The sequence below is a fragment of the Mycteria americana genome, chromosome 7 (genome assembly GCF_035582795.1).
Source record: "Mycteria americana isolate JAX WOST 10 ecotype Jacksonville Zoo and Gardens chromosome 7, USCA_MyAme_1.0, whole genome shotgun sequence".
In the NCBI taxonomy this organism is placed as follows: Eukaryota; Metazoa; Chordata; class Aves; order Ciconiiformes; family Ciconiidae; genus Mycteria; species Mycteria americana.
Window position 1 is genome coordinate 25,197,662 of NC_134371.1, and position 26,531 is coordinate 25,224,192.

At 38.9% G+C, this 26,531-nt stretch overlaps 1 protein-coding gene across 2 annotated transcripts in view; it reads left to right on the plus strand.

The window, feature by feature from the left end:
- LOC142412359 (glypican-5-like) overlaps positions 1-26,531 on the plus strand; it is a 410,584-nt gene that overhangs the window by 152,316 nt on the left and 231,737 nt on the right. For both annotated transcript variants that reach the window (XM_075507444.1, XM_075507445.1), the window contains one exon: positions 437-562. In XM_075507444.1, the coding sequence (XP_075363559.1) occupies positions 437-562 (126 nt within the window). The remainder of the gene's footprint in view (positions 1-436; positions 563-26,531) is intronic.

The following is a 26,531-nucleotide window of genomic DNA, read 5'->3' on the forward strand; positions in this document are numbered from 1 at the left end:
TGGCTTTAGGAAGCCTTTTCCACTCAGGAGGTTGTTGACAGTGTTCTTAATTCATTTCACACGTGCAGGAAATGGTGCAGTATTCACTTGCAGTAACAGAGAAAAAGCCTACTCCTTTAATGATGGTGTTTTCTCATGATTTTTTCAATCTGTTTATACAGAGATAGTAGGTGTAGACTTTTTTCAAATTTTGTGTGAGATGTGTTAACGTAATTTGTTAAAACCACCCCTTGTATGTAATTATATTTATTAACACTGGACTAGGTAAGACTGGATGATATGTAGAAGTATAAATACACTAGAAATAGAAATTAATCAACTTGGATGACTTAATTTCTGTAAGGGTTCTAAACTTTTACCCTTGTGGAGGGTTGACAGGGGGCTTAAACCATAAGTGTACTGTTCTGTTGTTAAATGTGTTCTTCCTATGTTACAGAGAGTTCATCAATTACATGAAGCGATCCCGACCCTTTTATGCCTCTATAGCAGAAAGGCTGTGTGATGGAGACCTGGTGATGAGAGACAGCTCAACCTGCTGGAATGGAGAGGATGTTGTAGAAAGGTAAAGTTACGAGTAAAAGTTTTCCCTAACGGTGAAAAAGGTGACTTCATATCCTTCTGAGGGTTCAGAAGTGTTCTGAGACATTGTAGTCATCATCAAGTGTCTCCTTCATAGTGAACTTGATGCTTAACTGAGCAAGGGTTTTGCTAAAATAAAGGGTTGTTAATGCTGAGTTTTAGGTATCTGTATTAAATACAGTGGAACACTTCCCTGAATGGCTGCTTTGAAGAGTCCCTTTCTTTCACTGTAGAGAGACAGCTCTTTGTCTGTAGAGAGGTCTTACCCTCTAAAGCTCAGTTATCAAGCAGTACCTCCGTGACTGACTGGAGGTCCCTTCCAGTCTGCTGTTTATAGGCTCATTAGTGCAGAGCTGATAAACTGCTGTTTGGCCATAATTAGATGTTTGGCCATAATTAGAAAACACGCAGCTCTTCCTGCAGAGGTGTCAGAAAAATACAGTGACCAGACCATTACGTTTTTAAAGGATTTCCCTGCTATTTCTTTTCAAAGTCTCTGACATAGCATTTTGAATAACAACTGTTTTTGGAATGGCCCAGCATCTTTACCAGAGCATGTTCTGTAGGAATTCTTATAAAGTAACCATTAATAAACGTGTTGTTCCATGTGGATAAAGCAGCTAGAAGCTCTGTAGGGTGAAAAGATATTTCTAGTTTGTCAGCTAAATTTTTTCCCCTCTGTGTTTTATCACAGTCTTTTCCCATCACCCTTTAGAATCCAAACTGGAAAATACACTTGCACTCTCCATGAGCTAAACTTTTTGCTGTCATTTCTCTTACTCTGTATAACATGAGGCAACATTGCCCTGAGGAGAAAAAGAAGTATTCAGAATACAACTATATCTGCTACTATCACTGTCAAAGTATACATCACTTTTTGCAATGAGAGCTGTTTGGAAGTGTGCCAGTGAATGTTTTCCAAAAATGTCTTTTTGTCAAAACCGAGATATTCCATGGGATTGTGTTGGCTTTCATGATGTTTCTTTTTGAAGTGTATTTTGTGGTCTGTAGCAGTTTTAAAAGATAAAGTTCTAGCATTCTGTTTTCTTGCTTTAAAGCAATTTTCATGATTGAAAATTGTTTTGTAGGAAATTATGGAATAATTCCAATGTGGAACAGACAGAGATATTACAATTATAGGCTGTCCCATTAAAGGGAGTTCTGACTCCCACACAGCTCTGCTTAGATTTTTTATGTGTAAATAACTTCAGCTTAATTACATTTGAGATATTCAGAGATAAATACATGTCTAACACATTCAAAGATAACTTTAAAGTTTAATATTTCAATGTATATTGGCATTACAAATTAATTGTAGAAGCATATATTTGAAGATTTTGGCAACAATGCCATATTCTAAATATTAATGTATAGTGATTGTAATACTGATTGAAGTTTTTACTGTAAAAGTAATGGAGAGGAAGTGGGGAGAATGTAATTTTTAATCAGTATTTCCATTTCAGAGTCCCTTTTGCTTGTAAGGTGTTGCTGTTAACTTTTAGGACAAACAGCTTTGTGGCCAAAAGAAAAACAAGAAAAGCAAAACCAAGAAAAACATTTTCTGTATCAACTCTCTGATCAAAAAATTAAATCAAATTTTAGGTTTAATTTTTATCCTATTTTGTTTAAAAAAAGAAAGCCACTTAAATTACTGATATACATGTTTTAGAAAGGTATGAAAGGGAAAGCTGCTGTTTTTTTCCTTTGCCAATCTGTAACTTTCCCAGAACTGGAGACATATGGAAAAGTTTCAGGTTTGAAAAGGGTGGGAAGCCAGGAAAAGTGGCAGGGAAAAGACTAACAAGATCCCTCATATTTTGAATTAAAAAGCAAAAAGAATGGGGGAAAAAAGAAACCCTACACTCCAATAATGACATCAACAACAACAAAAAAATCCCACCACCAAACCCTGAAATATGGATTTGTAGTTAACATACTCAATGGGAAAATTAGAAAATAAAAGTTTAAATTCACACGTTTAATCAGACAGCAATATGTATATATTTATCAGTTCTGTCGCAGTATTGATTGCCTTAAAAGGAGGAGACATTCCGGACAGCCTGCACTGCCAGCAATGCTACACAGCAGCACAAACATGGCACCTGCTTGCTGGCAAATTTTACTCCCTTTCATCATGTGTTTTATAGGCTGGACTTGTCACCACTCCTCCCCGCATGAGAAATAAACCTGTCCTGGTGATGCCTGAAGATACATTTCTCTTTGTTCTTTCTCCCTTCCCAGGAGACCAGAGGATTAAATATCAGAAGTAGTAAACAGCTCTGAACTCAAAATAGAGCCTTATTCTTAACTCTGTATCAGAAAATAAATCTCCCCAATTAATCTGGTGGATCTCTTGTGAACCTGAGTTTAAGGTTACTCAGGCTGTGGAACTGGCAAAAGCTGCGGTTCCTGTTTCCTCGATGCTTCTTGCATTTCATAATGCTATTTGAAAGCTGAGTGATATTTATGCTGCATGCTAATTAGCATTCAAGCTCTTTAGGAAAAACAAACTCAACCTTTAAAAACAATTTGACACACAAATGCAGCCTGAAACAGTATGAAATTACTAGTCAGAAATGGGGATTGTGCATTCAATTAGTAGAGAGGGCACTTGAGGTCTGTCAGGGGATCTGATAAACGGGATTCTCATTGTACTTTTTTGTTTTATTATAATTCTCTGGATTGGGTTTTATTATGTTTAAATCAATGCACTAGCAGGCAAAAAAACCAAAACAAAACTTGAGCTGCCAGAAAATACACCATAAAAAGAAATGTTATTTCTTCAAAAAGAAAACATACACACACAAAAAAAATACACCAGGTTGTTTCCACTGGTTTCAGAATATGCTTCTGGCCTGCTCTTCAGATGAACAGCTTTGCTAGGCTGTTCATGGCTTTGCTAGGAATCCTCTAGTGTCAGTTCAGGGCCTTTGAGGACATTACAAATACTTGCACCAGGAGTACTGTCTTTCTCTTCCTTACTTGTTTGAGCAACTTGTTCCTGGAAAAAGACTTCATATAAGAAATAGTCTGTGAGGCTAATAAGTGGTCTGAGTATACAAAGAATGCTCAGAAAAGATGAGGCTAGAGCAGAAAAAGTGGAAAAGTATTTTGCAAAGTGAAGCAAGCTTGGAGAAATTTCTGTGCTGCAACCTTTCTATCCTGGCAGTGTGTCAGATGATTATCTCAATACCATGTCAGTAGAAGAGATGGCAGGAGAAGTTGACAGTGTGAACCATTATGCCCTGCCAGGACCAGACACCATTCACCTAAGAACTCTAGAAGGACAAAAGGCTAAATAGTTGAATTACTCATTGTGATACTGTATTTTCTTTAAGACTGCTCCAATAGCAGATGATGGAAAGATGTGAAATGTGAAGCCATCATTGTATTTTTAGCAAAATAAGGATTTCAGAAAGATGTGGCCAGTAAACTTGGTATGTAACAGTAAAATCTGTAGAAACTATATACAGATGAATATGATACTTAGGGAAAGGAATCACATGTTGAGAGTCTTTAGAAGGAGACAAGAAGCATGTAGATGTGGTAGATTGCTATAGTCTGCTTGGATTTCTGATAGATATTTGATAAGATCCTTCACACAAGGCTGGTAGAGATGAAAATAAGGGTAGGTAATAGATGGTTGTAAGTTATAGTAGAAAGAGGTCACCAGTGGCAGTGCATGGGGATTTATGCTGGAACCTGTGCTGTTCATCTGTCATAAAAGACCTGTGAAGGGGAGTGAATACTGAGGTGATGGCATGTGCTGATGATACTAAGTTATCCTGGGTAGAAAAAATAAGGGTCAACTGTGGTTAATTGTGGGAGGAACTCATGACATGGAATGACTAGGCAATAAAATGGCATGTGAAATTCAAAACGGACAAATGTAAAGTGATTCACATAAGAACAATCCAAATGTTACGTACAGAATGGCGTGCACTGAGGTGCCTTTCACTGCTCCAGGCACATGGTGTCTGCAGTTCTTCTGTCGCCCAGGCTCAGATAGAGCACAACTGCAAATGTACAGGGGGAGCAACAAGGAGGAGGATCAATGGCATGAAATGGATTCTGTATGTGGAATGGCAGACACTCAAGCCTGATGCAGAAAAGATAGAAAGGGAATATGATAGTGGCCTATAAAAATCATGTGTGTTGTGGAGATGCTGAATAGGGATTTGTAGTTCACTGTCCCTTTCATTACAAGAACAATAGGCATCTTCTTAAATTAATAAGTGACAGCTTGAAAACAGAAGCAGGTATTCCTTTGCTAAACTTTTGGTTAAGCTGTGAATATTCATGCCTCAGGATGTTTGGATGTTTAAAAAAATGGAGGAATTCATGAGCAAATTCAGCTCATAGAAGAACAAGTTGTAAAATGACTATCTGAGCAGATATGAGGCAACCAGGTGCCACATCCAAGTCTCATTCTCTGAGAGCTGAGGCAAAAGGGTTAGACAAAAGATTTCCTCTGGTCACCCTTAGGCAGCTGCTCCCAAGGGCTTCTTTTCTGTAGGGGCTAAACTGCAGGAACCTTCCTCTCCTCAGAAATATCTCTTCAACTAAGCTAAATGCTGGCATTGAATCACTTTCTCCATTCTCCCTGGCTGCAGTAGCTAAACAGGATTTGCTGTCTTGGGTCTCAGCCTCATAAATGGCAGACTAGTACACTACAGTGCCCAAGGACTTTCCCAAAAGCTCATCTTGAGCTTTTCTGTTGATATCAGAATTACATCTTTGCACAAAACATGGATTCCCCTTTAGAACACTTTTTTATGAAGTCTGGCTTTTTGTGAAGTCTTAGCTGGAGTAGGGTAGCTTTATCAGAGACAGCTCTTTCTGCTGCTAGAGAAGGGAAAAGGAGATGTGGTCTCACTGGCAGGCTTTTGGGGTGTGCCTGTGTACAACAGATGAGTAATCCTGATTGGGAAATAGCACTTTAAGGGAACAGTGGGTTGTGAGTACTACATTAAAGTCAGATAATAATTCAGTCTTTCCATCTCTGCCTGCCTACTTATCTCTTGCAGTTTCTATTTCAAGAGAGATGACACAATCATAAATAATAAACAGACAAGCAGTAATCTGTGTATAGAAGAATTAAAACATTGTGAGTGTAGTTGGCATTCATTATAGCCAACTCTAGGCACTGCATATACTCTCCCACTCTTTCCCCATGGCTGTGCCATTAGTTCTCAGAAAGAGGCTGATTGCAGTCTGAAAACTATCAACTGCACTGCTCAGGCTTCAAGGCTGGAGTGTGAAAACTGCTCAGCAGCATGTTCAGCAACCTCAGCACTTGCCTTTCAGATATCAGTGACAGCCTCCTCCTTTGTCCGGGCTTAATCCTGAAGCAAAGACAATGTTGCAGCATTGCTCTGCATCCCCTGAGCTCTGCTAGAAGGCGTCTTCTCAGGGCAGCCCCCAAAGACATGTTCCCCATTTATCACATAAATGGATGTGTGCCTTTAGCATGACCATTTCAAAGACACTCCTGCCACATGACCAATGTGTCAGGATCTCTGGATTGTTGAAAGTTGAGAGGTCTGCACATGACTCATGTTAGAGCACAGCTGGCTGTGTGGCGGGACTGTCCAACAGAGGAATAGACATGAAAACCTCTTATGTTGCTGCTACAGAGGGTGGTGTCATTTTATGAGTTGAAATTTAGAGGCTGACAGATGCTAGTGAGGACTGTAAGATTGCTGCTACCATTTCAAATCTTTTTCCTTCTAAGGAATGAGCACTTGCAATTACTTTGGTTTACTCTAAAACGCACACCATCTCTATTTTGATGTTCCAGTATGCAAAAACCAGCTTGAGTCTTATAGGAGGAAAATGTGAGCTAGTAGTGAAGAAGAAAATTAAGTGACTGGCTTCATTATTAGCAGTGGTGGATGCTTGGGATCTCTGTAATAAAGCCCCTTTTTTCTCATGTGCTGAAATATGCTTTTAGGCTGTGTCTCCAGTGCACAATAGGCATGGATCCTCAGAGAAAGGGATGGTGCTGCTAACCTAATGCCCACAATATCTATACTTTGGAGGTTTTACTTCAGACTAGCTCTGCTGCATTCCTGTGGACTGAACGGCACTGGCATCCTTGAAGTGCACCCTTAGTTTCGTTGAAAAAGAATCTGGTTTTGATACTGCTCTGCAATATAAACTGGAGTGTGAGAAATGGTGACACTCAGGGGTTTAACTGAAAAGTATAAACCTGATCAGAACTAACATGATAATGTAGACACACCTGGTGGTCACCTGGACACCTGCATTTGAAGTTTGGGGTCTGAAACTTTAACTGCCTCAAACAGTAAATACTTAGAGGCTGTAATTAGCATGTATATAAAGAAGTTTGTTAAAAAATTGTATTAACACAATCTATTGATGCAGTTAGTCTATGGTGACAATTTTGGTAGCACACTGTCCCTATCGGTGAGGCGGTGTAGTGCTTCAGAGCTGTCAGACTGGGTGACTCACAGGTTTGCTGCTTTCTGAAGAACTCAGCAGAAATGTCCCATCCCAGAGCTGAGCCAGCCTGCCTGCGCTGGATGTATGAAACCTAATCAGATCACAGCAGGTACTGATGTGGCTGCAGGTAGTAACCTGAATCTAGGCTTTTGGCTGCTTTTGATGCTATATTTTCCATTTACAAAAAAAAACAATCCAAAACCTGTTAGAACAGTGTCAACCTTCAGGTTGACTCTGAAAAAGAAAGCTTTCAAAAGTTTGGCAGAGAAATTTTTCCTTGGAAGAAGCAAATCTGAATCATAACCCTGATGTGCAGCAGCTTTACATGACTTTTTCTAAGGAAAGGGTCATGACACTTCTAGGTCAGTGAGACATTTTACAAGTTACAATTGCACTGTAGATATGCCGTTTGTCTTAGGATTTATTGCTACTTGATGCCTAACTGTGGAACAGATTGGAAGTTTCTACAGAATTAGGGGGTTGAAGAAAGGAATGTTGCCCTTTTTTTTGCCTTTTTTTTTGAGTGAGTGAGTGACAGGATTGCTAGCTGCTTCAGAGATTTTTCTTTTTCCAGGCTCCTCTTCATGCCACATGATTATTTTTTCACACACGAAGCCAAAGTAAGAGGAGTTCAATTAACAGGAGTTTGGGCAAGCCAGTAGTGGCAGAATACTTTTGAAAACTTGGGAGTTAAAAATGTGTGAAAGGAAGAGTAGATTTACGAAGTGGCATGTATTGATGTTTAAATGTCTCAACAAATCTAGACAATTCTGTCTCTCATTGTATTTTTAGCAGTCTTAAGTCAAACACTAGTTTGACTAGCAATCACAGGATTTGATGGAATGAATCTCTAGCGGAACAGAGGAGCTGTAGTGGTTGTTGTGGCCTTCTGATCTGTACTGCATTTGTGAAGTGGCTTAGGGAAGTCATGAAGAAATAATAGACTGTGTCCAGAAGAAATGGACATTGCTGGGATTTTTTTTTTTTGTTTGCCACGGTCATCAAAATATTTCTAAATTAAATGAAATGCTGCCTTAAATCCTGATGGTTATGCAATGTTTCATCATGTTCTGACTAGGTCTTCAAAAAATACTTTGGAACTACTATTTCTGGTTCTAAATCTGGTATCTTGGACTACTCTCTCCTTCTTTGAAATAAAAAGGTATGTTCCTATAGGAACAGAATTGGGAAGTCCATATCTTAAAGAGCCTTGCTTCAAACCAAAATATCTGTTACGTTAATTGTATTTAAATGAGAGATCTGTTATAAATGAGAGATCTCTGTTAACAGACTTCACTATTCACACTGAAGTTTAAGGCTGTTTCTCATGTTTTCTATCCCCCACAGAGAGAACAAAATAGTGGTAACGTTTGTTTAGATTATAAATCAGAGGACAAATAAACCTGAAAAGCTTATTCCCCTTCCAGGTTTTTGCATCTACTTATTTGAAACAACTACATTTTGAATGCTGAGCCATCCGTTTCTGCGGTCAGCTCCTTATTGTGCAACACTTAATAAGCAGACTATATGAGTTTGATTTCTCAGAATACTTTTGAGAAAAGCAATCTTCCATACTCTCATTTTTTTCTTTCAGGCAAGACAAGGAAGAACTGAAATGTAGTTACAAGTCCAAACAAGCTGAGTACTAGTGAGTTTGAAGAATGCTGTTTCTTCCATAGTCTTAGCTGCTCTGCAGCCCAGTTTTACCATTTTGGGTAATCTCATTTTTTAAAATCGAAAACCAAAACCAAATTCTCTCCCTATTGCTGAGAAACTATGACATTATGACCATATGCAAAATATTTTCAAATATGGAAATACTGGAAAAGGAGAGAAAGAGAGGAAGAATTCTTCTTCCTGTTGCTAGGCATCTTCTTTCCTCATTTGTAGCAAGTAAAGCATTTTTGGACACATGACTGGTTGTCCCATCAAATCCCCCTGAACTGCTATCATTACTTTTACTCTTAACTAAAGATTTGTGCATATATGTAGTCTCTATAACCAGGAATTAGAGCTAGCATTATAAAGAACAGCTGTAAAGTATGCTTTAAGCCAGTGTAATATTGGTTATTTTTCTGTCTATTTACCCTTTTTTTCCATCTGTCAGGCTTAACAGTTGTTGAGCTCTAACCATTTCTAAGTTGGAACCTACATATAATAGTTGGATCAGAAGATCAAACTTAGCTTTATTTGGAGCGGGGAAAGACAGACCTTTGTGAAAATGACTCTAGGGAATTTTGTGTTTGTTGCCTTTCAATTTCAAGAGGAAATTTCCTGAGTTTCCAAATGAAAGGGTCTTTCTCTTATTGCCAGTTAGCTTCATCTGAAATAGTCTTAATGATGGCAGAAGAAGTAGAATGATTCAGCTGGTCAGACACAGCTTTCTATTGCACAGAACCCATCATCGTTTCAGATGTGTCTCTTTAGGTGTGTATGGGTGGATTTTATCTGGAATAGGTTTCTCTGGATGTGGCAGATTTTGCCGTTGGTATTGCATTAAAATGTTTGAGACAGGCTAAAGTCCTTATTCTCATTTCTCCAAATCTGCCTTGGTTTTGTAGTGCTATGAGGAGTTAAAAGGCAGTAAAAACATGTTCATATCACTGAAGTCTACAGGTTTGACATATAGTGCCCTGATTTGGCGGGGGGCAGAGGGAGAGGTTCTTTTACAGCAACTGCTTTTCAGATTGGAGTCACTTTCTCAGGAAATTTCAAGTGTAACATTTTGGGGTTAAAAACTTGCATATAAAAATGGCTTTTAAACCAGATTACTGGGAATATAAGAGAATTATGTTTTGTAACACTCAGTAGGAGCCCACACTTCTTTTCCTTCCTCCTCTCCTCTGTCCTTTACTTGTTTTTCTTGGAATTTTGCATGAAGTGGAGAGATTAGGGGACACCTGTCCACAGGCTTGAGCAGATCATGTCATGGGTTGTTAGGTTCTCAGGGGCTGTGCAAGCTGGCTGAGAAAGGAAGTGGCAAATCACAGTGACTTCCTTTTCTCAAAATACATTCCTTTAGACACTTTCAGTTTTTATGAGTTTAGCATTTTTATTGTCCCCTTTCTCATTTTCTTAGACTCTAGCAAGCAGCCATCTGGATATGGAAAACAGAGATAATCATTTAACCCTAGCATACTTAAAAAGCCTTTAGCTTCTGTTATTCTTGTGCCATCAGTGTAAACAATTTCTGGAGATATACTTGTTACTCTAAGTTGTAAAAAGCTATATCTTTTTGCAGTATTTTGCAGTATTTCGCAGTTTTTAGGGTATTTTCCAGGACTTGTGGTGTTTTTGTTGGTGTTTTGTGGGTTTTTTTGTTTGTTTGTTTGATTGTTTGTTTTTAATCCTGTAGAATAAACTAAATACACTGTGTTGGAAGTGACCATTTAAGACATAAATTTGCCTGAGCTTACCCTTCAGAATGATGCAGAGCTCTGACAGGCTTTGAATGGCATATTATGTGTCCTTCTGTCAGGACACATGAGGGGTGAGTGTTAAAGTTCATTGCCATGCAAGCATGTAAATGTTAATAAGGTTGCTAATTACCTCCTGCACAGCCCCAATCAACCATAGGGAGGAGAGATGGCAATGGTTAATAGCTACACCTCACCATATGGAAACTCATCGTGGGGCCAGGGAACCCCAATTCGGGGACTTTCTGCTTGCCACCTGCAGTAGCAAGCAAGTTGTACTAGGAGAAGAACAACAACAACAAAAAAAAGCCCTGAGGCTCAAGATTTAGGAAGACAAGCTGTGATTGATCATAGTGCAGAACAGGAGCAGTCAGAGCACTCTCTGTATTTTCTGGTCTGAGACTGGACAATGTGCAGTTACAGTTGAAACCCTTTACCTTCAATATTGGTGACCTATGAAATACAGGCAGCTGGTCCCAGGCAGGTTATGGTGAGTACTTGTGAAACAGTTGAGGTGAGTGTGGAAACCAAAGATGAAGGTAGCTCAATGTTTTCCTTATTCAGGCCAAATTTAGGTCTGCTGTTAGCCAACTGTCGATGTGAATAAAGCATCCTGACGAACTCAAACTTGATGACACAGATTTGAATTTGCCCCATGTTCCTCTAATGTCTGTCTCGTAAAATGAACAGCCACTGCTCTGAGAATATTTAAGTAATTTTTATGCGCAGGTTTGTGATGTGTTTAAAGATAGACTGTGATAATTTGCTGTTGGTAAAGCTTGCCCTTTCATATGAGGAAGTAAAAATCTGGAGTTGGGCTAGTCAGGAGGAGAATATTCACTTTCTCTGGGCTATATCAGGTGTTTAGGGATGATATTGTGTTCTGCTATCTGAGTTGGTCTCTTCCCTGTTCCTGAAAGCAAATAAGTTAAAAATCAGCAAAGGACAACACTGGGCCCTGGTCTCCCAGTTCACTTTCTTTCAAATGGGAAAATAAATCCTGCATTTTCGGTCACTGAAAGTTAGACATTTTGCAGAAGTAAAGACAGAAAGGTGTCATATAGAAACTGTTTACCTTTCTGTTATAAACATACATACTTTATCTGCTCTACAAAATATATCCATATGAGTTTGATTAGATTCAGATGAATAGATCAAAACTGACCCTGTAGGACATGTGGTGCCGGTGCCAGGCCACAGAATATGAAGGGAAGAGGAAGAGTTGTAGGAAAATCAATCACATAGTGTAGGTAGGGGGTATGTGGAGGTCATGGAAAGGCACAGAGGCTTTATTAACTTCTGTGGAATACTCTAGATTTATGCTTGACTGCTGAGAAGAAAGTTTCTAGAATTAAAGCTTTGGGATCGGTCATAAGGATGGAAAAGCCAGTATGTTTAATGTGCCGATTCTACTCTCCCCTGCTTTAGTTGAGAGCATTTTTCAAATTACAGTACAGTCCTATGAATTAAAAATATATGTCCTTAGAACCATAGTTCCCCTCAGCTTGGAAGGGACCTCAGGAGGTCTCTGGTCCAACCTCCTGCTAAAAGCAGGGGCTGCTATGAGATCAGATCAGGTTCCTCAGGGCTTTGTCCAGTCTGGTCTTGAAAACCTCCAGTGATGGAGACAGCATCAGCTCTCTGGGTGACTTGTTCCACTTCTTGACTGTCATCGTGGTGCAAAATTTTTCCCTTATATCCAGTCAGAACCTCTCTAATTTCAAATTTTATCTGTCGTTTCTTGTCCTCTCACCATATGCACCACAGAGTGTTTGCGAACCTGTAATTCTTGAAGGCCATGCTGCCAGCAAACTAACAAGCACCAGTGTTTAGCAGACTCTCTTAATAGCTGTCAGATGCATTGAGAGACACAGCAACCTGCATTATTTTCTGTTTTTACAAGGTGAGAGACTTCACTGATGATGGAAAGAAGCAATTATATTTTAAACACAGAGCATTATGCACAGAATGAGATTAGAACTGTTCCTTACCCCCAGTCACTAACCTGTAGTACATACGATATGAAATAGTGCAACCACAAAGGACTGTGCTAGTTTTTAAAAGATGCTCACAAAGCAATATCTATTTCACTAAGAAAACATAGGAATATAAGGAAATAAATGCCTCAATAATGAGATAATATTTGTCTTTCTTGTTTCTAATAGGAATAAATTCAATTTCAGTTCAATTTTAGAGAGGATTTCTTAAAAAGATGTTAGGCAGCTTTCACTTAGGAACAGAAAATATAATCCAAATGAATTTGTAATATCTTGTGAAAGTGAAGCTGTTTCATTGCATTTCACCAGTGCCAGCAAACAGAAAAATAATTGGTTAGCATTGGATGTTTTATATGTATATAACCCCTATGAAGTGATTTCTTATGAAAACGAAGCACACAAATTCAACCAACAATCTGTGTTCAATCTGCAGGAGTTATTAAAATGCCATATAATAATGCCTGGATGGCTTTTATTCTGCAAGATCACAGAGGCCAACATAGTAAGCTGATACTAATTGAAGGAATTACATATTTAGTGCCAGAAAGGACGTCACTAAAACATCTCCCGGGGGGTTATGGTATATACATATGTAGAAAGGAATGTCTTCTGTGGTGATTTGAGATTAGTGCCATGTAGGATCCTGTGGTTAGATTACTCTTCTGCTTCTAGTTCTGACTCTATAAAAATCATGAGCTGTTACATCTTTAATCACACGGGAGAGGAGAGGGGACTGTCTTTCTAACAATGAACAGACATGTTATCATGCCATTAAATAGTTAGCAGAAAACTCCTTAGCTGTATTTGTTTGACGACAGTCTCACTCTAACTAAAACACAGAATGGGGAAAAAAATGGAATTAGGAAAACTGCTCCCTACTTGTAAAATTGTACCTAGTGAATTTCAGTGCTGCAAATACTTTTTGGACATATGGACAACAGGAAGGGGCGATTGTCTCGAAAGCTGTTACATGTCACCAGACTTCTCCAACTCTTGAGATTACTTTATAGTTTACTATTGATTACCACAGTAGTTATTTTTCTCCACAAATTGGGAAGATGTATTTACTACTTCTGTCAAGGGCCATTTCTAATATTGCACAAGACTAAGCTGTCAGGCACAGGCTTTCAGCCTCAGTTTTCTGTTCGGTCAAAAGGATACCTGTTACGCTTTTGGGACCATCTGCAGTGCTGTGTTTAAGAACGAGGTTACATAGCTGAAAAGTAAGTGGTCATGAAATACCTTATATGTGTCCCGTAACTACTTGTGAGTAAGGTACTTCCTCTGCTGCAGAAGAGCTATCAAGATCAAAAAGAATATGTTCCACAGTTGCTGTACTGTATCGTGAGACCTGATACCTTTTGAATTCCAGAGAGAACTCTTGAAAAATGAAAGATTGCCCCTAAAGAGCCCTTCCCAACTCTGATGCTGCAGCCAATGGGTGTAGCTTTGTGAGTTCAGTTTTTACTGTGTGAGTATGCATGCAGTGTGGGTATGAGCAACAACACGCTAAAGTACAGTCTGGATCAAAGCCATATGCTGAAAACAGGTATTGTTTTACACACTACATATATATACAATCTTTCTCCTTACACTATAAAAGAAACTTTTACAAGCATGCATAATTACTTTTAGTAGCAAGCCCTCCCTCCTTTCCCCCTCCATTGTGAAAACCAGCCACCAGAGGGAAGGAATGATTGCATGCACGCCTGTGTACATCTGCAACATTGTATTAAAGCTTCTTGTGGCGCTTCAGTGCATTTATGTAAGGATTTTCTGTTAACTAGTAGAATCCTGACTAAATGAGGAAAGAATTATTTGCTCCTGGATTGTATGACTTCTGAAAATTAATGTTTGGGTTTGCAAATATGAACTGAGTTTCCATTGTTGAGGAAAGATTTATTAGTTTGGTCAGAAACTTAAGAAATTTTTTATGGTTTTGACCAGAAATCATGTTTTCTGGTGAAACTTTCTATTAGGAATATAGGCTCTTTAAGTCCCTTCCCTCCTCACCACAATGTTTAAAAAGGTCAAGGCATGTCTTCACTATGACCCACACCGAAAGAGTGTGTAAAGAAAAGTGACAGAAGTCAATGATGTTTGCACATGATAGCTATCTCATGAATACTTGTGACAGATGATTTGGCTGGATGTCATCTGCACTGATCTTTGTAATTTAAACTGATTGAGTCTGTATGCTTAAAGACTTGATTTTTTTGTTTGTTTTGTAGGTTTTTTTATGCAATGATAAAGGAAAGAAAATTTTAAGGATTTCAGTCCTGGAAACTGTTAATAGATTGATCTCAGTTTAGAGATTTCATTAAATGTAATTATGTGCCAGCTGTTGGGAGAAAATTTAACACCAAAAAGGAGCAACATGTTGAATTATCCAGCACCAAGTACAGATGAGAAGTTAGTGTGAGTCAGAAGGCAAGTTTTGTACTAAGGTACAGAAATAAAAAGAGAGAAAGAGAAAGCCAGTAGCAAGTATGTCAGTTTTTCATGTCGCACAAAAAGAGCACAAGAAGCCTGATTCAACGCATGAGTAACTGTTCACCCAAGGTCTGTTTGTGAAGTTTGATAGAACGATTTGTGGTCCTCACTTCTCTTGGACTGGACTGCTGTGGAGTTTGGATGATTGAGATCTTGTTACTTAACTTGGTGCACGTCGTGCATGACCTCTTGGTAGACAGCAGGCCATTCTGGTGCCCAGTCTGGGTTTGGGGTCACTTCAGGAACTCCACTGGCAGCTTCACTAAACTATTTACAGCTCAGCTTTCAGGAAGAGCTGAGAAGCTACCGCCAATATTCTGGTGCTTGTCTTAAAAGCTTTGTTTTTCTGCTTTTTATTTTAAAGTTGCATTTCGGCTTGTGTGTCTGTGCATAGCATACTGTTAAAAAAAAATCATCCTGATGTGGTGAATGCGGTTTTCTGGATTGAGTCATGGTGACTCCATGCCCACTGCTAGTTAAGTATGAACTGCTTGTTGGACACAGTCCTTCTTTTGCATAATCACACTCTCATCTTGCAGTGTTAATAGTAGGCTTTCTCCTTTGTAGTTAATATTGTTACTGTGATAGGTTCAGGTAATTTATATTGATGGTTCAAGTCAGTATTTGAAAAACATTTCTGTAAATACAAATAGGGATTTGACTTGTGACGGCCTCTTTTTAACATCGTAGCATTAAGCATTTTCTGTCAGGTTGAAGGAATTGAATACAAATTAATACTGGTTCTCAAAGTTTCTTGGGGGACACTTGTGGATTTGGTGTCTACTCAATGACTTACTCCTTTTGATTTAAATATTCTGTGGGGCAGGACTTCGAGCAGAATATATGGAAGAATAAATCTTGTCATAGTCATCTAGGTTGCTCCAGTGGGGCAGTATTTTGCAGATGCAATGTGTAACGGGGGCTAATTTGATACTACCATAGTATCTCTTTTATTTTTTTGCTTTGGGATGTTCTTTATTGAAGAGTAATAAAAAGGAATGATGGGCAGGTACTCTTTCTTTAGTATCCTACTTTTTCTATTTATTTTCTTCAGAAGAAGGAAAGAACAGCCCTTACTTAGTAAGAAAACTGAAACTTTCCAATTAAAATAGTACAGTAATAATATGGTAGTGTTCCAATCATTGAAACTCTTCTAACAAAAACAATCCAGACATGGTTAAAGTCTATGGAAAACATTCAAGATAAAGTTTATTTTCTTGTGCAGAGTCCAACATAGTGACTTTTTACCCATTCCTATTAGCAAAGGTCACAGACAAAGTCCCATTGAAAGGTAGAAAGATAAAGTCTTCTCTGATCCTTCAGTCTGTCTTAGCCAACGATTCTTTCAGTAGGGAAGTTCATTGTCGTTCATTTGCAATGGGTATGTAATACAGTAGTATCAACAAGAAAAAGAAAATCCTGTCTTAGCCTAGAGATATATTGGACTGAAAATTTATTCTTCAGAATATCAGTTAAATGAGATATCAGTAAGAATGCTTTTAATACTGATATACCTAATCCTTTCTCCTAAAACTGTAGGGTAGAGTCACAAGTCTGGTCCTTTTATCTGTTGGATGAATGTGGATAACATATGATCTTTGGTTTTTGGTACTTCTCAGAACATTGAATGTCTGTGCTGCCCCAGAGCACACCGCTTTTCTGAGCAGTATACAATTTAATACAAAGACTTTTAAATTTCCAGACCAATCCCTACAAAGTCTTACTATTGCTCTGTATTACCAGAATGGGTGTATCTAAAAGAATTTGCTCTACAAATTGTAGTGTTTTGTGTAACTGTTAGAATGTGATGTCTTGATAGGAGTGAGACAAATACCAGCAGGTGTACATAAAAAACTTTTGGACGTTATTTCAAGAAGAAAGTGAAGATGTAAAAGTAACAATGTATTAAAAAAAAAAAAAAGAGTTGGAGGTGAATTTTCTCATTCTCCTTTGCTAGTACTGTGTCCCAGCAGTGAGGAAAACAGCATTTGTAGACTACCTACAGTATGAGCAGGTCAATGGAAAAAAACCCATGCATTAAATTCTTTGGACTTTGAAGCAGGCCTTTAGGAATCAGTCAGTGTTTTAACACAGCCTATCAAATAAATAATAAATTTTACATTTTTCAAACAAAAGTGAATACTTTGGGAAAAAGTGTTGCTGTGATAAAAACCTGTATTTGCTTAAATGAAAGTATTTTAGTGGAAATGCAAAAAATCTCTACTTAATAGCTAAGCTGCTGTCAGCCTATTTCGTTTGTTCCCCTTGAAGATATGAATAGTTATCCTGCTCTGTAACAGCTCCTAGCCCTCCTTTCACCTTGGTGCCTTGTTCAAATACTCAATTACCTGTTAGTCATAGCAGATGATACTGTTTCTCACACACTCTCTACTGTTCTGATATCTCAAAGCCTTTCTGTGTACAGCTTGTGGTACTTGTATTTATGCCCTCGATTCAGCACACCATTTCAGCAAGAGCCTGGCAGTAACAACTTGAGTGATCTCGTAGAGGTCAGTAGAATTGTTCGTTGTGTGGGCACGTGCTTCAGTTTGAACTAAATTAGATATATGTTGAACTAAATATACTTGACAATTTGATCCAGGTTTTACTGTGCTAGAATGATCTTCCTGTAAATTGTCATTAAGGTAAATTAGGCCTTCACGTTGGTTTTATTTGTGTTTACAGGTGCTTTGTATCTAAAGGGTGGGTTAGAAGTCTGTTTCTAGTCCTATCCAAACCTGAATGTCAAAAACCATAAAATCATCTGCTTTTTGCTGGTTTCTGTTCCCTGTGTAGGCTTGGGGTAGATGCTGGCAAAATATCTTTGGTCTAGTGTAACGTGTGTATGATTTGACATATCCAGTCACAGCCAACTGCTTAGACAAATAGCTGTAGCAAGGTGGGGTAGAATCCAAAATTAGAGCTGGAGTCAGGGATAGGCATTTTTCTTTTATTGAACTGGTTTTCACTAGAAGATATTGATTCATAAAAAAAAAAACCAAAACAAGAAACTGGATTCTAGCTTGGAAGCCTGAAGAGTCACCCAGATCCCCAAGAAACCTGTTATGCTGTGGGGGAATTTGTCACTCTCTCCTGTTCAAACTGCTCTATGTATAAGCGATAAAGCATTTAACATGCCAGTGAAAGGAGAAAAGGGGCTGTTGTGTAGCTCTGTGGCTGGGGTACTGAGCTGCAGTGTGGGTTGCTTTGGTATAAATCTCAGCTTTAATAAGTGAGTATGTAGAGTGGAATGATATTATTCTCCTGTGTGAAAGGTTTGTGTTTTCTCAACACAGAACAGGTAAACTTTTGAAATGTTGATATTTTTGGCAGAATAAGAAAAGCATTGCTGCCTAATTCTATCCCAGAAATTGACCTTCCAATAAAACATGGTTATCTAAGCATGTTTGCTGACTACAACAGTATTCAGAGCCATGTTGTTGTGGTTTAGCTTCAGTCCGCAACTAAGCACCACACAGCTGCTCATTCACCCTCTGCCCCGGTGGGATGGGGGAGAGAATCCGAAGAGCAAAAGTAAGAAAACTCGTGGGTTGAGATAAGAACAGTTTAATAATTGGGAATAACAACAACAACAACAACAACAACAACAACAACAACAATAATAATAATAATAATAATAATAATAATAATTCGTAATGAAAAGGATAACAATAAAAGGGAGAGAGGGGAACAAAACCCAGGGAAAAAAAAAAGTGATGCAACCACTCACCACCCACCAACTGATGCCCAGCCCGTCCCCGAGCAGCGATCACTACCCCCCCGGCCAACTCCCCCCAGTTTCTATACTGAGCATGACGCCATATGGTATGGAATAGCCCTTTGGCCAGTTTGGCCAAACTATCTTGGCTGTGCCCCCTCCCAGCTTCTTGTGCACCTGGCAGAGCATGGGAAGCTGAAAAGCTTTACTAGTGTAAACATTACTTAGCAACAACTAAAACATCAGTGTGTTATCAATATTATTCTCATCCTAATTCCAAAACACAGCACTGTATTAGCTACTAGGAAGAAAATTAACCCTATCCCAGCCGAAACCAGGACACGTCTTGCGGTTAGAGGCAGATTTGCCTATAAGAAGCAGATCAGATGAGTAGACGCAAAGGCAGTTTGACAAATGGTAAATATCGTTTAAAAGTAGTTTAATTTATACATTGTTTATTACACACCCTCTCCATGTTATTGATATAAAACCATCTTGTTGTAGCTTTCCCTGTCTGATGTGTACTTTCACTGACCTCTGTTGTGATGGTTTTTAAAACAGATGATCTCTTCTGTTCTGAGAGTTTAAAATGCAAATATTCCCATACAGCTACAGAAAGAACCGTATGGATTTACGGTAATGAAGAAAATATGAGCTCTAATGGAAGGGTAGTAAGAAAGCCCAAAATACGTTCTTATTTTCAATTCCATATGATTAAGCCAGTGCCTCAAAGTAATTTATATATAGTATTTGATCCACAGTAATTATGTGGATATGCCATACTCTGTAGCACTTGCAGACTGTGCAGCTGATCCTTTCCTTCACTAGTTTCTGATGCTGCTGAAAGTGGGCTTGAATCTGAAGCTGTCTGCAGATCGGAGAATATCCCTGTATTCGTGAAGCTGGCACACTCAGAAGCGATGGTGAGAGGAAATGTGCTGGGATGACTGTGTCTTTGCTGTAGAATCCCTTGGCAGCACCTGCATGGAGAAGCAGTTTGATACAAGATCTTTCCTTCAGCCATGTCATGCACCTTCACCTCCTTTAAATGAGGACAAAATCCATCAACTTCAGAGCTGCAATTTAAGGACAAAAAGGCTTTGGTCCCTTCCTCTGTGGAAGGATATGATAATGGAGAAATTTTTGTGGGGACTAAGTATGTTTTAAGGAAGGAGCAATCGCTGCAGAAGACATGTTTTTATGTTTGTGAATAGAACTGCACTTAATGAAAGTTGAACTGGAAGGGAAGTTGGTTGGCTGGAATTAACATCAGGGTCACAGTGGAGAAGGAGAGAGCACTAACTCCTTTGAGGCTTTCCTCAGGTCAGTCAGTGGAGTTTTAGGAAGTATCCTAAAAATAAATAAATAAAATACACATTCCCCTTAATTATGAAAGATTCCTGGAGAAATTATTTTAAGCCCAGAAGCCAGAAGATTTCTCTGATGGTTTTTCCTAAGCCTTTAGCAGAGGACTGGCATAAAATTCAGAGAAATGCAGATGATGTGCAGAGTCTGAGAAGTTTCTCAATTTAAGCCCCTACTGTGTTAACGATGTCCTTGCCTCCCGGGGAGATCTCCTCCTTATCAGTGCTTTAGTTAGAAATGCACAGTGTCCTGATTTCTGAGCCTTATATACTGCACTTGAAATAGTGTGGACTTGGTGCAGCCAAACCCAGGGCATGGTGCAGTGCTCAGATTGTCCTGGTCTGTATACCCATCATTTCCACTGTCAGGTGGCCAGGCAGGCTGCCCTGGCAGCAGCACCAGGGAAAGGTTGGTCCTGCAGAGCAGCCAGCTGTGTCTGCAGTGGCTCTGCTGGGCAGGGGGAGCCTGAAACCCTTGAGAGTGCCTGCTCTGAAACAGGCTCTGGTCCTGCCTCTGCATAAGGATCCTGCAAAACCTTGGAATGCCAGCTGGAGAAAATCCCAGTCTCATTGCCATGGCCAAGTGTGCTGAAGTTCATAGAGCCACAGGGGCTGAGGTAGGTATGTTCCTATAGTCTGTAGAGCAAGTACTGCCCTGTGCTTGAGTTTTGCCAGCTGAGGAGCCAGCTGGTTGCTCCAAACCAAAGCCAGTCAGACAGCCAACATGTCCGGAGTGTGGACAGCAAGAACGAAGGAGTCCTAAGCTTGTCTTATGGCAGGCTTAACAGAGATGGTATTTTTCCTCCTTGCAGAGCTGCAGCTCAGGATTGAGTTTGTGAAAAAAATGGAGGGTTGGATCGCATTTGAATTGATGTAGTGAGGGAGAGAGAATAATTTCTTATGGCTCAGAAACCTTGCTTTTCAACTAGCTATAGTTTTATTGTCTTACTGATACAATAGTTGTTAGAGCAGCAAACATAGCTAGCAAAATTATTCCTAAGTGACCGTGAGTGCCAATTATTGTACTAAACACCATCATTTCACATCTGATTTGACATCTTCCTGCTGATTTTTCTTCCACCTCTCTGTCTCAATTTGTTTTTAGATCATAATCACCTAAGGGGCAGGAATGGATGATCTTTCTTTGTTAGAGAGGAAGATGACTGTTCATAGAACTGAGGCCGTGTTTCTTTAATGTGAATAATTAATGGTAGTGATGATAATGCTGTTTTGGTCACTTAGAGAAGAATAGATGAGAATAGATGATACAAACCAAGGAGATGAAAGTGAAGAAATAGTAAAATATAGCTGCAGCTATACCATACTTCTCAAAAAGTGTGGTAGGACTGAGCAATGTGCTAATCACAGACTTAATTGTCCTGCATACAATTGTCCTGCCTTTTCCTATCTTTTACAGAGTTGGTATTATACATAATATGTCCTTCAGTTAAGGGGCTGTATATGCAGATATGCCTCTCAACGGCTGAAAAGGTGCTGTCCTGTGAAGTGATGCAGATGGATTACTCCTTAGCAGGGAAACTAGAAGCAGTGTTCAGGGGCAAAGTTTGAGGCTTATGAAAAACAGAGACAGCAGGGAAGGGTCTCTCAGGAAAAACAAAAGTGAAGAGAAAGTTTGGCTGGTTGCTTCTAGGAGTCTCTGGGCATGGAAAACGGAACCGAGCCTCAGCAAAAGCCCAGACTGGTTCGTGATGTGGAGAAAGAATGTTCACTAATAAAATTAAATCTCAGAGCAAGACATCTCAACCTCCTTTTTTCCTTCTCTCTGAGAAGAATGAAGTTCACTGGAAATCTCTGGAAGATTTTGATTAGATTACAAGTCTGTATCTATATTATTATCTAAAAGAATAATTTTGACAAGGTAAAGACAGTGGAATTAAATCTAGGATGGTTTTATTTTGGCCATGTCCTAATAGAAATCTATAGCAGTAAAAGTAATTTCTGTCCAGTAGTTGATACACCTTATTTAATTAAGCAGTGTAGTCAGGTTTTCTGGGAGTTGGGAACCAATATGCCTTAGAGAACTTCTCTTTCTTTCAGGTGGTTTCTATGACTAGCTTCTACCAAGATGCCTTCCTGGAAAGAGGACATTATGCTAGCAGTGCATAACTTAAGCCTCTCCCTGATGTCCCCACAATGTATTTTGTCACATTCCTATCTTCATATAATGCTATTTTAATTGCTTGCGGTCTAATTATCAGCAGAGACTATTACAATTAGAATATCACTTCACAGGCATAACAGGGCAGTGGATTTATATATAATTCCCAGTTTTCTACCCATGGCACGGACACAGTGCTTGTTTTATAAGGAAATGAAAGGTTTGGATAATTTGTGTTTGCACAATGTTAAGTAGCAAAGCAGGTTATAGGCAAGGCCATACTGTCAGATTTGGTTATATTTTGTCAGTTTTGCATGGCTGAGCTGATGTGTTGAACCTGAGCTAGCCTCCCCTATTCTGACCAACCAATATTTTGCCAGCTAAGCTGAGTGGTGAGGATGAACCGTGATTACGTTTTCAGGCAAAGTATTTTCTCACTCAAGGTGCTACCAGAGATCCTGACCAAAGAAGAGCTATTAATGACCCAGTAATTATTTTACATTGATCAATTAATAAACAGAAAGGGGGCCCAGCTTCTCAAACTGGTTGTTGCAAGTAATTCACAACTTAGTAAATCTCTGGCTCATCTCTCAGTGTTACTCAGAAAAAAATAATACAGGTATTTTATAATTATACCCAGCTTTTTAAAACATTGACCAACATCATTTTTCCGTCAACTATATTTAAATTCATTTCTTAGAATGATAAAGAAGAGGATGTTACATCTTTCTCAGTTCTTTCCTATGCTTATTTTCTTCTTGACCTGGCTTTGTGTTTCTTTGTATGAGTAACTGCTTTACTTGGTTTAGAAATAATTCTGTTTGCAGAGGTGTTCCTGGCCACCCTACTTAAGAGTTTTGATTTGATCAGAGAAAGGGGAACATAGGGTCTGCAAACATCTCAGTGTTTACTGGCAATGCTTATTGTAGAAACATTTGAAATACTCTTGAAAGCTATGCTGTTGCTGGAAAAGCAAATTTGAGCAGGATGAAAACTTTTCAAAGCTGGATTTGAAAACCAACAAAATACCGAACTATCTTACTTTCTAGGCCATAGGTACCACATATGTGCTTTACTGAATATTGAAAGAAATCTTGAGAGTGTTCATAAAATTACTTCATTCTTTGAAGAGAATTGTCAAATAATTTTTATATATTTTAATTAAAGGATAATATTCATGTCAGATGAATTTACAAAGCAATAGCCTGTCTTCTACAGATAATTAAACATTGAAGTGCATGTTTGATAAATGCCAAAAATCACCAGAAGTATTTTTAGCATTATGAAAATTAGTCCAATATTGCAGAGAGTTTAGGAGGCTCTGACAAACTTCACTAACTGAAGGTATATAGATGTTGATAAAGGCCCATCTTTGACAAAACAGACGTTTGAAAAAACATCTGTTTTTTCTTACTTATTGAAATAATGTCACTTCAAAGCATGCTATTAAATAATATTTGAGAGGGAAATGTTAAAGCTCAAGACTTAACAGTGGCTAGCTTTGCCTCTCAGCTCATGATGCCCTTGGCTTATAATGAATTAGCCTTACAGTGAGTAATATAATCTGGCAGTGGTCTGGATCATGACCTGGTGATTTTCCCAGGGTCATTGTCCAGATAATAATTAAGTTATTTATACATACATTTATTTACATATAATGTTTATCTATAAATATTCAGTTGTTATTTCTGTTCATACCCAGAACTTGGCAGTTCATTTCCACTGAAGAATTTGGGGCATGATTTTGAACAGTATGTGGGAACTTAATGTAAAAAAGGCAAATAGTATATTTATTAAAAGCATAAGCGATTATTTCTACATACAAAAATTTAAAGAAAATTATGTATATACTTGCCCAGCTGTGAGAGTCCTTTCAAATTACTTGCACTAAACTGCCTGGGACAAACAATGTGTTTATAAGTTAACTTAAAAAATACAAGTCCACATTCAGTGCTGACCTCTAATCTTTGCAGGCCGTTTGTCTAAAATTAGAATTTCACCTGGTGAACTGCAGAAATAAAAAGGAACATAGAGATGGACTTGAGTTTTGAGAATCAAGATCAGCAGGCTTATGCTAAGGAAATGTATTTAAAATGTTATCCCTGAAATACTAAAAAATTTCAGTGTATGTATCTGCATTTTGAGTATGCATCAGGAAATTCAATTTTGCTAAGGAAAACCAGCAGACCTTGTAGTATCTTAAATGTCTGTGGTTGATTCGTGATAGTGGAGTCTTCATTAGCTAATTGGAAAATGCCTTAGGGTAAAGCAAGATAATAAATGATTCACTGCTGCGAAACCACCTGGGGCCAAAACAAAAACAACTGCAGTTATATTTTCCATTTTTGCAAAGGCAGGACAGTCGAGCACAATTAGTGTGATGTAGCACGCTGCCATGGTTTCTCCAGCATTCTTTCATATCACCTCAACCTCTTACCGGGGGAGGGAGAAGGAGGGATGCCACCAAAGCCTGTACCAGAGTCAAAAATAAAAGAAAGGAACAACTGGAGTTATTGCTGCTCCAGTCATGTATTTTCTTTTACTGTATTTGCAATACCTGGAATACAAAACTGTAAGGCATACTTTAAGCTGTTGTAATTTTAATAGGGCTTTGCCGCTTTAAACAAGCAACAGATTTGATCCATAATAATTCATTGCTTCCTATAGCCATGTCCCTGGAGGAGAACTGCTAGGTGGGAAGGGTTGTGTGGCTGCACAATCTGGGAATGTGCTAAAAACAAATAGAAGAATGGATAGCTATGTGTAGTATTACCCATGGCAGAGATAATTTTAGAAAAGTTAGGTTATGTACAGCAGACATTCAAGAACATCTGTTTCCCTGGCATAGCTGGTATCCCCTGGGTATACTCAGACACCTTGGCTGGTCTTATTTAAGGTAGACTCAGGTGGTTGTCTGGGTGAGTTTATTTGCAGCTGGACTGCAACGAGAAAGGATTGAGGTCTTTTTGTGTGGTGGTAGACAGCTTACCCAAAATGTTTGAGTGGGGGTTACAAACCTTGCTATTGTAAGCAAGAACTTAACTACAAGGAAAAGAGAATAAAGGGAAAGTTGTAATTCAGAGATTCGTATGGCAAATTAAGAGATATTGCAGATCATGGACAATAGCAAATCTTTTGCTGTGCTATAGTGTAATGCTACCTAGCAGCCGGTCGGAACATCTCCATGGTTTGGGTGGAGAGGGCTCAGTTCCAGAAATCCCTCCAAGAGTTTGTTAGGCCAAGTTGTACTTCTATGGTGTCCTTGGGAGGATGTTTCAAATGTGCAACAAAAAGCTGGATCTGACCCCACATCAGTGGAAAACATGGGGCATGTGTCAAAGTGTCACCTTGCTCCCAAAGCACTGAGTTCAGAGTTTGCAGCCAGGAGGTCACACGTTAGGGAACCTGAAGGAGGTTTTGATAACCTCTGAAGTAAAGTTGCTGTGAAAATAGCAGTAATCTCCTGTTGTTGATGGTTTGGGGTTAAGAAGTTGAATACTGTTCCTACTGCAAAGTATATGAGAGCTGCCAGGACTCTGCAAAGGTGTGAACTGTGATATTACTGTCATTGGTGTCACAGAGGCAGAGTTGGAACAAAACAGACTTTTCGGAGGGGAAAGAATGCCCTTATGCTTAGGGATGTTTGCTTTCTAGTGCAATAATTCCAAAAGCACAGCCCTCCTGAAACATTAAGTTGAAACAATCCGTGCTACAGGTAAGCCATGTCTTACCTGGCAGAATGAATTCTTCTGTTAATGAAAATCTTTGCAGAGACTAATCTTTCTAAGCTTAAGGTGTAAGTTCTGTTTCAGTTTTGCGTGACTATCGATAATGTCCGATTGCTTCGGAGAAGGGGACTGCCTCCTATCCTGCCATGGAGGCATGTGTCGGTAACAGCGTAGGGTGCATTTCAAGTGAAAGCTCTGCATTCCTTTGAGAAACCACCATGTTTCTGTTGGTCCCAGCCCCAGCTCCCCCTGAACCCCTTCCAGCTGAGGATTCAGCAAAGAGCATTCCTGAGATGAAGGGTTCATGGGAAGCAAGTTTATGCCTGGTGTGTTCAAAATGTATCACCTCTGCTGGTGGTGTACCAGGTATCACTGCCTAGTACCCACTGGTCAGTGCTGCCTCTTCATTGCTAGCACTGTAGTTGGGTATATAAAAATACAGAGTTCTCTGATGGAAGTAAATTTTTAAAACTTCCTGCTGTACTAATTTAAACTCTGTGTAACTATTGTAGCTTGTGCTGATCAAAACCACTGGAAAAATGCTTTCTGGCTGATTCTGTAGGGCTAGTCTGTCTTCTATTTTTCTTCCTGAAGAAAAAGGACTCCTCACATGATGGTTTTTTTTTTGTTTTTGTGTTTTTTTGGTTTTTTT